This window comes from Bubalus bubalis, chromosome 5 (genome assembly GCF_019923935.1).
Source record: "Bubalus bubalis isolate 160015118507 breed Murrah chromosome 5, NDDB_SH_1, whole genome shotgun sequence".
In the NCBI taxonomy this organism is placed as follows: Eukaryota; Metazoa; Chordata; class Mammalia; order Artiodactyla; family Bovidae; genus Bubalus; species Bubalus bubalis.
Genome location: NC_059161.1, coordinates 25,348,918 through 25,365,680, shown reverse-complemented (window position 1 = coordinate 25,365,680; position 16,763 = coordinate 25,348,918). Strand labels below are relative to the sequence as shown.

Genomic DNA, 16,763 nt, shown 5'->3' with positions numbered 1-16,763 from the left:
GATCTGGTTTCGATCCATAGGTTGGGAAGATCCCCTGGAGAAGGGAAAGGCTACCCACTCCAGTATTCTGGCCTGGAGAATTCCATGTCCGACAAAGAGTCAGACATGGGTGTATGACTTGCAGTTTCACTTTTCAGAAAGCTCAGCTTTCTTCCAGGCATTATAAGAGATCTGGGTCACTCAACTCCCAATGCCCTATTGATCCTTCTCATATTCAGTTATATTTAGAGCTTGCTATAATCTAGGCATATATTAAGTGCTGTATCAAATGCTTAAGATCCATTCCTGTCTTCCTGGAGCTTACAGTCTAGAGATGGAAAGAGATGTGTAAAATAAATGCAAGATATTAAAGGTACAGACACTCAGATAAAGACAAGTTAGTTGAATTCTAAGAGAATTTGGATACTTCTTGAAGACTTTGTACCTATGATCATTTCCAAAGTAAGATTTCTGTTGAGTATTTATGTCATGTTATGGTTAAGGGATTAAAACTTCATAATTTAAGAAACCTTGAGCTTCATTCTTACTACTTTTTTTTTGAAAATAGTGTGCTGTTTTGCATAAGTAGAATAATATGCCTTAATCATAGAATGATGCAACAAATTTCCATTTCTTTCACTATGACTATCAACTGGATTTTAAGGGCAGAGATGCAGAGACTTTGTAGCTTGATTTTAATGAAGTGACTGACCTTCACGTGAGTCACATTTTATATGTTGGCCTTTACTACATTTTTTTTTAGGAAAAGAAATATAAATATAAATATACACATAAATATACTTATAAAAGAATTAACTTGTCAGTTCTTATGTGATGCTTTCAAATTCAATTAATATATGTAGATCAGTAATTCTCAATATATAGAAGTGCCTTGTTACTTTAGCAGTGTATGTTCTAAGTTGAGAATTCACTGTGTTGAAAAAAATTCATGAGAATGGGCTACATACATGAATGATACAGAGGTAGAAAGAATTGCGAATCATTGATCATGGAAAATCACCTGTTCTGAGATTCAGTGGCCCTCAGTCCAAGTGGCAATACATGGAAGACTCTGACTTCTGCAGTGCAGTTTCATTTTCCTTCTCATTCACCTAAAAAGTATACAGAGCAGCTGATCTTCTCTCATTCACAATGCAAACCACAGGTACATTTGGTACTTGCTGATGATGTCTGTTTTGAAGAGTCTGTACTATAGACTGAAAAATGTAGATAATTGATATTCAGGATGTTCCCTCGAAAGAAAACTAATAATTTATTTTTTAAAGTTTTTCAAGTGTGATTCCTGGTTCAGTTGCAATGGTTAGAAAGCCATCTATAACTCAGATTTGTTTTTGGTAATTTTTATCAAAGTTGTAAAAGTTTAATAAACTTTTAGTGGGCACCCACAGCTTTGCTCATTGCTGTGGACACAAAAATAAGATGTGACTATTACCACTGAGGAGCTTATAGTCTGGTTGAAGAAAAAGACCCATAAATAGATAATTTTAGTAAAATGCAGTAAATTCAGTACAGTCATCCCTGGGTGTCTGGGAGGGATTGGTTACAGGACTCCCTGTTGATACCAAAATCATTAGATGCTCAGGTGCCCTTACAGATGGTCCATGATTGTTTGAATCTATGGATGCAGATCCTACGGATCAGGGGGGCCAGCTTTAGTAAGATGAGAACAGGGCATAATGTGAGCTGACTAAAAGGAACTTGGTTTGGCCTGAAAATTCAGGGAAGACATTTTGAAAATTATGCCTCTGAGTTCAGTCTTGATTAATGCTATTATTTAGCTGGAAATGTTTGGACACTACCATAAGGGAACCCTTCCAAGCAGAGGAAAACTTGAGGTATGGGAAACCACATTTTGTATGCAATAAAATATACATTCTTCATCTGTAAGGGTGGGAAATGAGATTAGAGAGAATACAGAGGTTGAATAATGGAGAGCCTTTTATGTCATGCCAATTTTGTATTTTCTGATTTAATCAAAGATTGGTATAAGAGATATTTTACAGTTGTGTTAAAAGTGTCTTTTTGGAAATGATTTATTTTATTCAGGGTATTTTTTGTATAAAAGATTTAGGCGATAAATTGGTTACACAGTTTAGGAAAATGTATGTCTATTAATCATGTAACCCTTAATTTTTTTTTCCATATTTGTGCTGCCCCCTTCCTCACCCTTTATTTTGAGCAGGGTAAGGCTTAGTTTTTCATTTACCTATTGCTTTAGCTTAAGTGTTCTGATCTAAGGCATGTTTACTACCCTATTCCAACCACTGACTTTTCTGTTCCTGTTTCTGTTATAGCCCATATTCTGCTTTCCTCTCATGTGTCTGTGTCCAAGTACTTATTTTCTCCTAGAACATAAATTCCTCAAAGTTAGGAGGCATGTCTCTTTCATCTTCTTAAGTTCGGTCACGTAGTGAGTACTTAGTAAATATTTGAATGAATGAATAGGTAATCAATTTTTGCTTCATTTTACTTGCACTATTTTTAACTTCTGTCTAAAATTTTTTTTTTTTGGTAGATGAATAGAGTAGATATGAATGGTATGGTATACAAATGTACTAGAGGTATGGGCTTCATGTATCTAATCTCTAAAATCATCAGTTTCTTAATGCATGAAGAGGGACACGGTATACTAATAGCTGCCATTTATTGAACGTTTAGAATATTCTAAGTATTTAAAGCTTTCTCTCTAATCGACCTTTCTTAGTGTTATTGTGTATGTTATTCTTTGTTTGAAAGGTACTTTGATCAAAACTTCTGCTGTCTGCATTTTCCTTATCATTTAGGTCTCGGTTCAGGCTCAAGTATTACTCCTTCAGATAATCTTATAGCTGAAGTAGGCCCTTTCCTCTCTCTCTTAATTTTTCCTGGAAGGGATTTTGTTATATATTGAGGTAGTGTTATTCTTTCCATCATCATGCTCTAATGGCACTTCGTATGCACCACTATTAGTAATTTTTAAAATGCTTTCTTATAAATATGGTCTTTTAAATTAATTTCTGTCACCTTCTAGAGTGTGAGTTCCTAAGGGGCAGATGGTGTTTTATTATTTTTGGAGCTCCCAATGCCTACCATGTATCAAGTGTTAGGTAAATATTGTTTAATGAGTGGGAATTTCTTAGAAATATTCGATTCAGAGACAAAAAAACGTATTCTTGTTTTTAAAATCTGTTAATGGAAGTTATAATTGGTGATATAGGGGTTGATAAATGTGCAGGAAAAGAGTTAACATAACAAACTTCAGACTTCTGTCCTTAGAAGAGCCTGTTTGCAAGGTTGGCCTTTGGCTGCTATTGGTAAACTTAGATTTTAGGAGGGTTGCCACATTCCCTAACTGAGAAGAGTGATTAACTGTGCCTGAATTGTTTGTACTACAGTATGGTTTTTCCTGAACACCTGCTTTTCTTCTGGCTTCTGAAATTTTGGTACATGCTCAGCATAGGGTACTTATGACCAGCCTCAGAAAAAACTTCAGGCACAGAGTCTCTGATGGGCTTCCCTGGTAGATAGTGTTTAACACATGGTGTCACAGCTCATTACTGGAGGGATAGAGTGTGCTTCCCTGGTGGCTCAGATGGTAAAGAATCTGCCTGCGATGTGGGAAACCTGGGTTCAGTCCCTGGGTTGGGAAGATTCCCTGGAAGAGGGCATGGCAACCCACTCCAGTAGCCTTGCCTGGAGAATCCCCATGGACAAAGGAGCCTGGCGGGCTACAGTTCATGGGGTCGAAAAGAGTTGGACACGGCTGAATGACTAAGCACTGAGCACCTGGAGAGGATTCCACTGGGAGAGGACTCCTGAAAGTTTCTGCTTCCTTTCTGCTAGACTTCACCCAGTGTGCCTTTTCCCTTTGCTGATTTTTCTTTGTATCCTTTCACTGTCACTAGTAAATCATGTGTTACAAGTAACTATATGCTGATTTCTGTGAGTCCTCCTAGGGGATCATTGAACCTGGAGTTGATCTTGAAAACCTCTGAAATAATAGGATAGATAAATTTTTTGCTACTTCTAATTGGGAAGAAGATAGTAGATGATAAATAAATAAGAAAAATGTAAAGAACTAATGATGTTTGATTGGTTTGGGTAGCTGCTTTAGATTAGGTGGTCAGCAAAAATTCCTCTGAGGAGGTGACATTTAAATTGAGATCTGAATGACAAGAGAAAGTCAGCCATTGGAGGATGCGAAAGGGCATTTCAGGAGGGAGGAAGGTGGTACAGAGTCTCAGATGTGAAAGTATGCCTGATGATTTTGAAGAAGTGAAAGGGAGGACAGATGACCAAAGGGCAGGGGACAAGCAACTTAGGAGTACAACAGATGTGGATGGGTAGCCAGGGAGACATCATGTTACTTCCTGTAAGCCACAGTGAGGGCTTTCTCTTTTTGAAGACTTTGAAGGGTTGTAAGCTGGAGAGACAAAGATTTGGTTCATGATTTCAAAATGCCACAGCAGCTGGATACATGTAGAATGGAGTTTAGTAGAGCATGGATAGAATCAGGAAGATCATTTATGAGACCCTCATTGTAAGATCTGTCAAAATGTTAGAGGTTAGTTAGAGTTATATTTGGAAAGGGAGAAAAGTAGATAGATTTGAGATAACATATTGGAGGTGGTGTGCACAGGGTTGGGTAATTAAATGTAGGTGATCAGGGTAAAAGAACAACTTGTAGATTTTCAGTTTGAGCAACTGGATAGATAGTGATATCATTTATGAAAACACTGAAGAGGAACCAGTCCAACCAGTCCATCTTAAAGGAGATCAGTCCGGGGTGTTCATTGGAAGGACTGATGCTGAAGCTGAAACTCTAATACTTTGCTCACCTGATGCGAAGAACTGACTCATTTGAAAAGATCCTGATGCTGGGAAAGATTAAAGGCAGGAGGAGAAGGGGATGGCAGAGGATGAGATGGTTGGATGGCATCACTGACTCAATGGACATGAGTTTGAGTAAACTCTGGGAGTTGGCGATGGACAGGGAGGCCTGGCAACTGTATTCCATGGGGTTGCAAAGAGTCGGATATGACTGAGTGACTGAACTGAACTGAGCTGAAGAGGGATAGGAAATCAGGCAAATAAAAGTATTTGTTTTCTTTGGAGAAATGTATACTTAGGTCTTCTGTCCATTTTTTTTTAGGTTGTTTGTTTTTTTGCTAATGAGCAGCATGGTCTGTTGGTAAATTCTGGAGACTAGTCTCTTGTTGGTTGCATCATTTGCAAATATTTTCTCCCATTCTGTCAGTTGTCTTTTCATTCTGTCTATGGTTTCCTTTGATGTGCAAACCCTTTTGAGTTTAACTAGTTCCTATTTGTTTATTTTTGTTTTTATTTCCACTGCTCTAGGAGATGGCTCAGAAAAGATATTGCTGCAATTTATGATGTCAAAGAGCATTCTGCCTATGTTTTCCTCTAAGAGTTTATAGTATCTGGTCTTATGTTTATGTTTCATAACCATTTTGAGTTTATTTTTGTGCATGGTGTTAAAGAATGTTCTAATTTAATTTTTTAAATATATAGATGTCCAGTTTTCCCAGCACCATTTATTGAAGAGACTTTTTTTTTCTCCATTGTATAGTCTGCCTCCTTTGTCATGAATTAATTGAACATGGGTGTGTAGGTTTATTTCTGGGCTTTACATCCTGTCCCATTGATTTGTATTTCTGTTTTTGTGCCAGCACCATAATGTTTGGATGACTGTAGCTTTGTAGTATAGTCTGAAGTCAAAGAGCCTGATTCTTCTAGATCTTATTTTCTTTAAGATTGCTTTGATTGTCTGTGGTCTTTTGTGTCTCTATAGAAATGTTGCCAGCCAAATCGCCCAGTACTTTGATAGGGAGGAATACAGTGATGACTATAACACAGTTTCTGACAAAAGTGAGTAAGTTAGTCTAGAAAGGAAGGCAGACAAGTATTTAGGACATCACAGGAAGATGTGTGATCATGAGCCACACAGAATGTTAGCAGGCCCAACAGATGGAACTTAAATTCCAAAACCTTGAGTTTTTCTCAAAAGTCCATTATTTACTATTGTTTTCACAAATATTTTTTTTCCAACTTTTGAATTTTAAAATCCTTGTCTGTATGAGATCATCTATACTGGAGTGGGTTGCCGTGCCCTCCTCCAGGGGATCTTCCCAACCCAGGGATCGAACCCAGGTCTCCTGCATTGCAGGCGGATTCTTTATCATCTGAACCACCAGGAAAGCCCATATTAAAAGCTAACCCAAGTCTATTTTTGTCAATTTCTGCTTTTCCCCCTATTGTGTTCTATACTTGGCAATCTCTTCATATACTTAATATGCTTTCTCTTAAAGAGAACCATTTCTTCCACATTTTGTCACCTCTCCTTATTTGGTTACACTTATCCATTTCTCTTTCTCCTTCCGTCCTTCTCTTCCTCTCCTCATACATACACACAGAGAGACACGTGTGTATATATGTACACACTCACGTATGTGTTCATAAGTGTGCACATATATATGTTATTTATATACACACACACACATATATACAGATAGATGGATGGTTATTCAGTCTTCATCATGTCTAGTTATCTAATTTTCTCAGTAACTGAACTGAATTTATATTTGGAATTATAGTCTCTCAATGGAATATATAAACCCAGCAGAAGATATGAACCTAATTTCACTGTTACTTCAACTGCCTGATTTCATATGGCTTCTTTGGCTAGTTTTGTGGGCATTTTCCCCTTCCTTTCTTATTTATTTGTGAGTATTTTCTCTTTCAGTTACACTCTTGGTTGAAGAGGGTCGTCTGCTCAGAGGACTCTTGAGTATGTTGTATACCACATGGTAGATGTCAGTGAGTTCTCTTTCTACCACAAGTTAGATTTGACCTAGCCTGATGAATTCTTTCTTCTCTTGCTACCCTTTGTTTCTAATGATCTCTAACTCTTGCTTAATTTTTCCCTCTAATTGAATAGCTGCCTTAAAAAAGTCATTCTTTGAATGTGTTTTAAAACAATTTTTTATTAAATCGTATGTTCTTTTTAAAAAATCTGCCAGATGCTATTTTCCTCTTTTACCACCTCAGCTTATTTTGCAAAGGGTCATAGATAATACATTCAGATAGACATTACTCAAATTTCTTATTCTAGGACTATGCTAACCTCTACAAATACATTGTTTTATACACTAAATATCTACAGTTTTTTGTATGTCACTCATACACACATACAGTTTTAAAATTAGGAAAATTTAAGTAAAATTGAAATGCATATCCAAAGAACTGAAATTCAAAGTGTAAATACATAACTGAATAAATTCTAAGTCATTAATATCCCAGAAAAATGTAAAATGTAACAGTTTAACATTGTTAATTGTCCTTCATGTCAGGTGTATTGGTTGCCCTAGTTCTTTTGGGTGTGGTTGACAGGTTTCAGCAAATAATGATACATTTTTATTAATCACTTATGCTTAAGAACTACAGGTATTATTAATTTTAAACTTGTAATTAGATTCAGAATGACAGTGATGATAATTAAGTTGGAAAGAAGCAAGCAATTTGTGGTCTCTACCTTGAATCTTTTCTCTATCGTAAATCAACTTGCTTTGGACAGTGGGAAATGTTAGAATATTTCAGAAACCAAGGAATGTATTTTCTTTTACATTAATGATTTACATTTGCATATAAGCTTCTATGTAAAACAAGTATATTCTGACTCTGTGATGTGAAAAGTGAGAGCTTATATTATATTCAAAGTCATTAAAATGTGGCTATAGGGTTTGGCCATCAAAATGACATTCTTTACAACTAATTAATCAATGTGGCAGTAGTGGTAAAGAATCCACATGCCAGTGCAGAAGACAAAAGAGACGTGGGTTTGATTCTTGGGTTGGGAATATCCCTTGGAGAAGGAGATGGTGACCCACTCCAGTATTCTTGCCTGGAGATTTCCATGGACAGAGGAGCCTGGCGGATTACAGTCCATAGGGTCTCAAAAAGTCGGACATGACCAAAGTGACTTAGCAGGCAACAGACAATCAAAATGAATCACTTTTTTTACTACTCCAGGTTGGCAGGTGTCATTTTACAGACCTGTTTCTACCCATTTTGCACAGTTAGTAAAATTTTCAGTTTTTTTCTCCCCAGTGTGTTTAGAAGAAAGTTTTTAGCAACCTGTGATTGCCTGTATTTCTTTCAACAAATATTTATTACTTATTAAGAAAGACTAAAATTAAGGGGGAAAATATCTGAAAACCCTCAGTAGCCACATTTTATCTGTGCATACTTTTCAGCTTTGTATTTTATGAGTAATTCTTTTTTTTTTTTTTTTTTTGAGTAATTCTTTAGTAGAAAAGAAAACGAGATTTTTGTGCTTATTTGTCCCTAATTTTGTTATTTATTTTTAACTTTATTTGAAAAAAAGTATTTTGTATATCTGTGTCTGTACTTTTTTTCCTTTTATGATGTTTGTTGATACTAGTTCTGAAAACTTCCTTTTATGATTAGGATGAAAAACATCACTAATAGAAACACAATTCTTTTTCAAAGCAGGGAATGGTGCCAAAGTTAAGAAACTAAATTATTTTGATCACAGCATCATACATATTTATTTTGTTTGATCTAAAAATTTACATCAATTATAATTTCTTTTGGCATTGTACGGTTGGTTTCTGCTCTCTGCATACTAGAAATCCGTGGATAAGACAGAACAAACCTGAAATCCTTTTTAAGTTACTTTTAAGTGCTTTGAAGGTAGGCAACTAAGGGCTCAATAACAATAAGAATAAAAATGATAGCTACACTTGAGTGCTATTGTGTGCCAGGCACCCTGTGTAGCACTTCAAATACATTTTCATTTAATTTTTACAATGCTACCTGATTGATATTTCCATTTCACTGATGTTTAAAGAAAGTAGTAGTCCTACAGTCTGAATCCAGTGACATCTGAAATGCTCTTCATGGTCCTGCTTTCTAAAGGACACCAGTAACTGCAGGGAAATTGAAATTGATGAGGAAAATGTTCATGATAAGGAAGTGAAATTATGCATATTAAGAAGAGTCTCTACCAAATCCTGCTGTGTAAATTAAGCAGAGTCGGTCAGAGACCTCTCCTAAAGTTACACTTTATAGAGGAAGATGAAACTATTACCTACAAATTCCCTCAACTAACTCTCTTAACATTGTCATATTTCTCCAAAGCCTCCCATGCAGTCAAATTAGGAATTGTCCTCCTCTTCAATCAGTACTCTGAAACCTGGGCAATTTCTTGTCTTTACGGAAAAATTGCCTGATTTCTCATCTTTCTTGCTCCAGGGTTTTCCTTCCCAATTGCCTTGTATGTATGAAGGTATTCTCAAAATAAAGCAACAACAAAGTAATCCTTCCATTCATTCCACAGTCCAGTGTTATGTGCTGAGTTTACTATATAAAGGCAAATAAGATACAATCCCAGCCCTGGCAGAGCTTGGACTTCAAGAAAAGGACATGAATGTTACAGATATTAAATATATGACTAAATAATGTAAACAGGCATGGTTTTTAAAAAATTTATTATTTTTGACTGCACTGGGTCTTCATTGCTGCACATAGACTTTCACTAGTCACAATGAGTGAGGGCTACTTTCTAATTGCTGTGCACGGGCTCCTCATTGTGGTGGCTTCTCTTGTTGGGTTCCAGGGCAGGCAGGGTTCAGTAGTTGGTGGTGTGTGGGCTTAATTGCCCCACCGCATGTGGAATCTTGAGCAGGGATTGAACCCATGTTCCTTGCATTGGCAGGCAAATTCCTAAACCACTGAACCACCAGGGAGTCCAACAGGCATGTTTTCATGGAAGTCTTAAAGATATTATTGTAGGAGTCTGTTTTGTTCGTTTGTTTATTCAGTCACTCAGTCATGTCCGACTCTTTGTGACCCTTTGGACGATAGCCAACCGGGCTCCTCTGTGCATGGGATTGCCCAGACAAAAATACTGGAGCAGATTGCCATTTCCTTCTCCAGGGGATCTTCCCCACCCAGAGAACAAACCCCCATCTCCTGGGTCTCTTGCATTGCACGTGGATTCTTTACCCATTGAGCCTTTGGGGAAGCCCCCTAACTTACTTGACTAAATCCTACTTTTCATCCAAATATTTGGCTCCCGGCCTTCTGTTGTCTCTGCCTTAATTGTTCATCAGGGGTCTGGTTTTACTTCAGTGTGCCCATTTTCTTTCCTTCTCCTTGGAATTCTCCATTGCTAATCTAGTTGCTTACAGTTCTGATTTCCTTTTTTGGTGCACAGTAACTTGGGAGAGTGTCAAGAAGACAAGACATTGTTGTTATCATTCATGGTTTTATGACATAGCAGTAGGGGTTTGTAATAATAAAATAGGTTTTTGTTTCATATATATAGCACAGGGGTCATTTAAAAAATTAAAATCCTTTCCCTGTGCTTTTTATAATTATACATAACTTATTTTAAAAGATAAAAGTATTACAGAAATATAAAACTTAGAACTGAAAGATGTATTCCCTGAATATTTATTGAGTGCCTACTATGTGATAAGATACTGTTAGTTATTGAAACGTAATTGCTGTTAATAGTTTGGTGTCTATTCTTACAGCTATTTTTAAAGATCTTTGTAATCATATAAGGAATAATATTTACTAAAATAAAACCATACTTAAAATTACTCTCTTATTTTTTTTTATCACAATATATTTTGGATGATTTTCATGTTAGCCTATAAAGATTCACCAATTCTTTTAAACTGCTAGATAGTATTTTGACTGGATAGACCATAATTTAGTTAATAAAACTCCTGTTGATAGATTCCTGATAGTTTTCAGTTTCTTATTTTCACAAACAATGATACAATTAAAATAGTTTTCCATATTTTTTTTTTTTTGCATATCTGTTTCTGGATCATAAATTTCTAGAAGTGAAGTTACTAGACCAAATGGTATATGCATTTTAGAATCTTAATAAATTAAAGATTGCTTGTTTAAGTATCAACCTTCCTGTTTCCTGTTTTATCAGCACCAGATATTATTACTCTTTATACTATCTGCCAGTCTAATTGATGAATATGTTTCATTGTTTTAATTTGCATTGAAAAATTATTAATGAGATAGGGCTTTCTTTTTTAGCTAGTTGTATTTTATGTATTTTGCCCTGTACTGTGTTCATGTCCTGGGGTCAATTTTATGTTGGACTGCTCTTTATTTTGATATGTTACACAAAATAGTCCGTCATATATTAGATTTTTTTTTTTTTTGCTAAATATGTACTGTAAATATAGTTTGAAAAAAATATATACTGTACCTTCATAGAAGTTTTAAAATTATAGGTAGTCATATTTCTTATTCTCTCTTAAAGCATCTTGGTTTTGTTTCATGCTTAGGGATTCCTTTCACAGCAAGAATAATGAGTCCAAAAGATTCTCAATATCAGTAGTACCTTTTGAGTTTTTTCATATTCAAGGTTAGTGATGTCCATCGGTGTTTGTTTCCTTGTTTCTTTTATTGTGTTCTTAGATTTTGATCTCCCAACTTAGCAGGTACAACTTCATCAAATAATTTGGCACTTTGGTGTATTATTATTTACTGTGTGACAACTTAGAGTATAATGTGGGATCATCTTGGACCCTGCTTAATTGAATATCAACTTATAAATGCTTATGTTTGGTACTAATTAATAAGAAGGGTGACCGGAAGTCTGTTTGCTTGAGATAGTGTAAGTTTAACCTGTTTTTTAGTGTAATTTTTAATAGTGTCCCTTTTCACTGCTGATGTTAAACAAACAAAACCAGCCAGTTATTTTACCAGCAGAATAAGTTTATTTTGTAATAGGAGAGAATTGCAATTTGAAACAAGCAAACAACAGTAAACGATAGGCGTATCTGGAGATTGGAGGAGAGGGGCTTGCTTTTATAGCGAAAAGGAGGAAATTGGGGAGGGCTACAGGGGTTCTTCACTGACAGTAGGTGGCTAGCAGCTTGACCTTGCTGGGTTGGGAGGAAATCTTCCTTCCTGTTAGTGCCTGTAAGCTGCCACGAATGATACATGTGTGAGAATTGCCCCTTCAGGGTTTCCTGACTTCATTTTAAATGAGATTTCCTTTATTCATTTTTATATTACTCTCAGAAGTGCCTCATTTTAGTTAAAAAATTATAAGGACTATAAAGCATAGTTTTTCATGTTAGGCTATTTTAATATTAAGGCTTCAGTTGTTTCTGTTTACTTTATTCCTCCAATACTTAGTAATACTTCATTTGCTTTAGCTTTAAAAGAAACAGAACCTCTCACTTCTATGTGAGGTATTTCTAGAGCAGTGATGTTAGCATATAGCCTCTTAACCTTCATTACCAATGTCCAGAATAATACTTGCTTTTAGAATAAAATGTCCATCATCGTTCTTGTTGATCTGATGTTGTCCTAAAGATGATAAAGCATTTGTTTGTGTGTGTGTATATAGTTTGTTTATATTTTGCTAAATATGTAATAAAATCTTTTCAGGTGCATATAAGCACATCTTTTAAACCTCACCAAATAAATCTTTATTTATCACATTAATTTTTGGTGTTGAATATATCTACTGATATGAACGAGTTTCTGCTTGGATCACTGGATTTGTCGCATGCTAAGCAATATTGTTTTTAGCACAGATCCCTGTGAGATTCACTTAATGCCAATCCCTATTATACTGTAAGAGCATTGGTGAAACCTTGGTACTTGCTATCAGCCAGACAGATTTTTATCTAGCTTATTTTATCATTCAATCAGTACTTCTCCAGCCTTTTCTTAGGTAGCACTGTGTCAAAAGCTTTTGTTATAATGTAGGTGAATTGTGCCCATTACATTTCCTTTCTCTACCAAGTCTGTTACCATTCAAAAGATTTATAGAATTTAGAGTTAACTTATTTTCACTACTGATTGTAAACTATAACTCAAGCTGTCTTATTCTTTCTAAAACTATTACTTTACATTTTGCGATGTTTTATGAAGTTGTCATTTTAAAAGATGAAAGTTTCATCTCCAGGAGACACTGGAGACATGGATTTGATCCTTGGGTTGAGAAAGGTCCCTTGGAGCAGGAAATGGCAACCCACTCTAGTATGCATGTCTGTAGAATCCCATGGACAGTCAAAAAAAACTTGTACTTTTCAATATGTCTTAAAAATTTTTTTTTTAGATTTCTGGTTGTGTATTTGTATCATAAATGTTTCTCAGTGTTATATATTGATATATATGTCTGATTCTTTAGTATTTATTTCTCATCAAATATTAGTATTAGTAACTATAATATAAAATGTATAAATGATTTTAATAAAATATAAGAGCTTCCCAGGTGGTGCAGTGGTAAAGAATCGGCCTGCAATGCGGGAGACACTGAAGACGTGGATTTGATCCCTGGGTTGAGAAAGATAGCCTGGAGCAGGAAATGGCAACCCACTCTAGTATGCTTGTCTGTAGAATCCCACAGACAGCAGAGCCTGGTGGCCCTCAGTCCATAGGGTCTCAAAGAGTAGGACACAACTGAGCGAGTGAATACACACACACAATATTTGAGAATACTAAACTGATGAACACTAATTAGGAATTTCTAACCATGTTACCATTAAGCTTTTAAATTTTACTTCCTTTGGGTAAAGATATTTGTTTATAGGTGTTTTCAGTTTCATACCATGTAAACTGTGGACAAGAATTTTAATAAAAACTTTGTGCTTTGAAAATATTTATTTTGGCACTGAAATAAAACATATTATTGAAGTTTATACTGTTATTTTTGCAGTGGTGTAATGTAAGCAGAAGTATTTGTTTTATTAGAAACAGTCATGCTTCTTGTTTTATAACACATAAATATAGAATGTACTATATAATATAATCTTTGTTGTTCTTGTGTTTCTTCTGCAGAGAGTGATAATGAACTCTCAAGTGGAACAGGTGATGTGTCTAAGGATTGTCCTGAGAAGATCCTATATTCTTGGGGAGAATTGCTAGGAAGATGGTAAAAATTTATTTTTCTTACTGAAAATTTCATATTTACATGATTGTAAATCTGTTGTATTAATTAAAACAGAATTGTGACATAATGGATAAATGTTTCTGTTAGCACCCAGTGGAAATTTTGGAATGAACACGGAAGTAGAAAAAAATATAATAAACATAATAAAGACAATTCCCAACAAATATTTTAAAGGTGAAGTTGCTATTATGGGGACTTGCCTGATAGTCAAGTTGGTAATCCGGGGGCTCAGATTCACTCCCTGGTGAGGGAACTTCATCCCTCATGCTGCAATTAAGAGTTCGCATGCCACAACCAGAGATTCTCAGTGCCGCAGCAAAGACCAGGCACAGCCAAACAAACAAATAAAAGTAAATACTAATAAAAAATTTTCTTGGAAAATAACTTTTAAAAAAAGAAATTGCCTTTATGATGCTTTTAATTATTTAGAAGGTAATTTTGGAGTCGGAAGAAATTAGCTAGTTAGGACATAACTGCATGGGTTGATGAGGTCTGTACCAAACTCATGGGCCTTATGTATAAAGCGGAGTTCCAAATGGAGTACGAATTCTAAAGTAGAGTTGATGGGATTCCTCAGCTACCATTCAGTGTACATTTTTTCAGGAATATCTTTCTACATTATATTTTTTGTAGTGGACTTCAACCAACTTGTTTATAGAATCTTAGGGAACTGTTTTAAAGAACTCAGATAACTGGTTTTTAGACCTGTAGAAAACTTGCTGAATTTTTTACAGTTGAAGTATTTTTATTTTTACTTGTCTTAATTGTAGTTGTGTCATGACAGTTTATGTGAAAATGATGACATTTGCCTAATTGAGAGAAGTTTATTTCTATTACACAAGAATTGACAAAGTTTTAAAATTGCTCTTGGCATATCTTTTTTAATGTTAATGTTTTTGTGGGTTTAAAACATTTCAGTGAGTCTTAGGAATATTAGCTAGGGACTTAGAAGAAGATATTTTTGTGGTTCAGTTAGGTAGAGCACCTATTGTGTTTCATTTTGTGCTTTGGGGGGAAATTTTTTTTATGAGGAGACAGCCTGTATTATCAAGGTGCTTTTAAATAAAATATAGTTGAAAGTATTTTGAACTTACTGTGAAACAATGAGATCACTATATTAAAATAAATGATATTTTTTATGGATAAAATCAGAACTCAGATAATGAAATGTGTTATTAGAAAGATATAAAGGAAGAGTAATACTAATTTTAAATTATCAGAAAAAATAAAGATATTATGGAAAAGATAATGGAAAACAGACTAAAAATTCAGTGATGGAGGTCTTCATATGAGATTAGAGTTAAGGTGTTTTGAAATACTACATAAAAAAGTGAGCAAACAAAGATTGAGAGAAAAGGAGAGAAAGAGGGCCAGGGAGAGAGGAATTGAGCAAATGTTTGTGATAGAAATTTGGGAAGATCCCCTGAAGAAGGAAATGACTACTCACTCCAGTATTCTTTCTTGGAGTATTCCATGGACAGGGGGCCTGACAGGCTGCAGTCCATGGGGACACAGAGTCGGACATGACTGGGCAACTAACACACTTATGATAGAAAGACTTGAAAACACCAAACTGAAAGTGGCAGCAAGGTTTTTTTTATGTGTTGAATATATTCAGAATGGTAATGCTGATGTCTTGCATGTTAAATAATTTAAGGAATTTAAGGAATTCGGGTAGAATTATTTCTGGAAGACTGTTTCTGGTTTTGAATTGAATCAAAGTTGTTGAGATTCTTAAAGACTAGGAGAACACTGTGCTGACCCTGAACAGTTAGATGTAAGTCAACTTTTGTGACAGGAAGATTTTCTAACCAAAACACTAAGGGAACTTTGAGATAAAAATTGAGTATTGGTTTACTATATATAAATAAAACTACCTTCAGACTATTCATTTACCTTTGTTAGACTTTCAGAAAATTGGTACAGATTTAATAGGCACTTTGGTTGTATTCTTCATGACTATCCTTATTATCAAGGTGGGAAAACATGTTCTTAATCCATGATCTCTCAACCTAGCTGAACATCAGCAGAATGACCCCCAAAATATCTAAACTCGGAAAACATGAAGAATTCAAATTGCTAAGCATGAACATAAATAGCTTCTTTTCTTTTCACATCAGTATAATGTTCAACTTTTTCCACTAATGAAAAAACCTGGTGAAAGCATATACAAATCAGAACAAAATATGTGCTCTTGCTTTTCCTAGTGATCTTTAATCTATCTCTTTTCTTGAAACTTCATGTATCTTGATTAACTTAAAGTGAGACCTCGGTTGACATATAGGTCTTACCATGAATGAGGGAAGGACAAATCCCCAACTTCACTTGATGTTTCCCATCTTTTAGTTTCAGTTCTAAGTATTCCTTTTTCTGAGAAGACCTTTTAAAGTGGGTCAAGTTGCTGCCCTCACATTCTCATATCTTCTAGCCACCTACTTCCACTTCTTCTCTATCAGTTGGGGCAATTGGAATTGCCCCAATTCCATAAGTGACCACTGAGTATCATTCAATGGCTTTTCTTCTCACTTCTTGATTTCTCTGCTGTTTTTGTCAGAAATGGTAGCTCCTCTTTGAAATTCTTTCCTAGACAATCTTAAAAATAGAGAAAGTTCTTATATGCCCGAACAGTTGCAAGAAAAGATCCCTCTTCGAAGGTAACTAGATGAATATACAACTGCTTTATGATGCTGTTAAATCAGTGAGACTGTTTGCCTTTTAAAAAAGCATTCTTTAGCTTAGCCGTATTAGTTGTTCATGTTAATTTAGTCTCACAAATCTATTCTTTTATCTAAAATTACTG

The 16,763-nt window shown here is 35.2% G+C and overlaps 1 protein-coding gene across 3 annotated transcripts in view; it reads left to right on the top strand.

The window, feature by feature from the left end:
* Window positions 1–16,763, top strand: part of RABGAP1L (RAB GTPase activating protein 1 like) — a 736,110-nt gene that overhangs the window by 192,752 nt on the left and 526,595 nt on the right. For all 3 annotated transcript variants that reach the window (XM_025287225.3, XM_025287224.3, XM_025287226.3), the window contains exon 12: window positions 13,852–13,945. In XM_025287225.3, coding sequence (XP_025143010.1) covers window positions 13,852–13,945 — 94 coding nt within the window. The remainder of the gene's footprint in view (window positions 1–13,851; window positions 13,946–16,763) is intronic.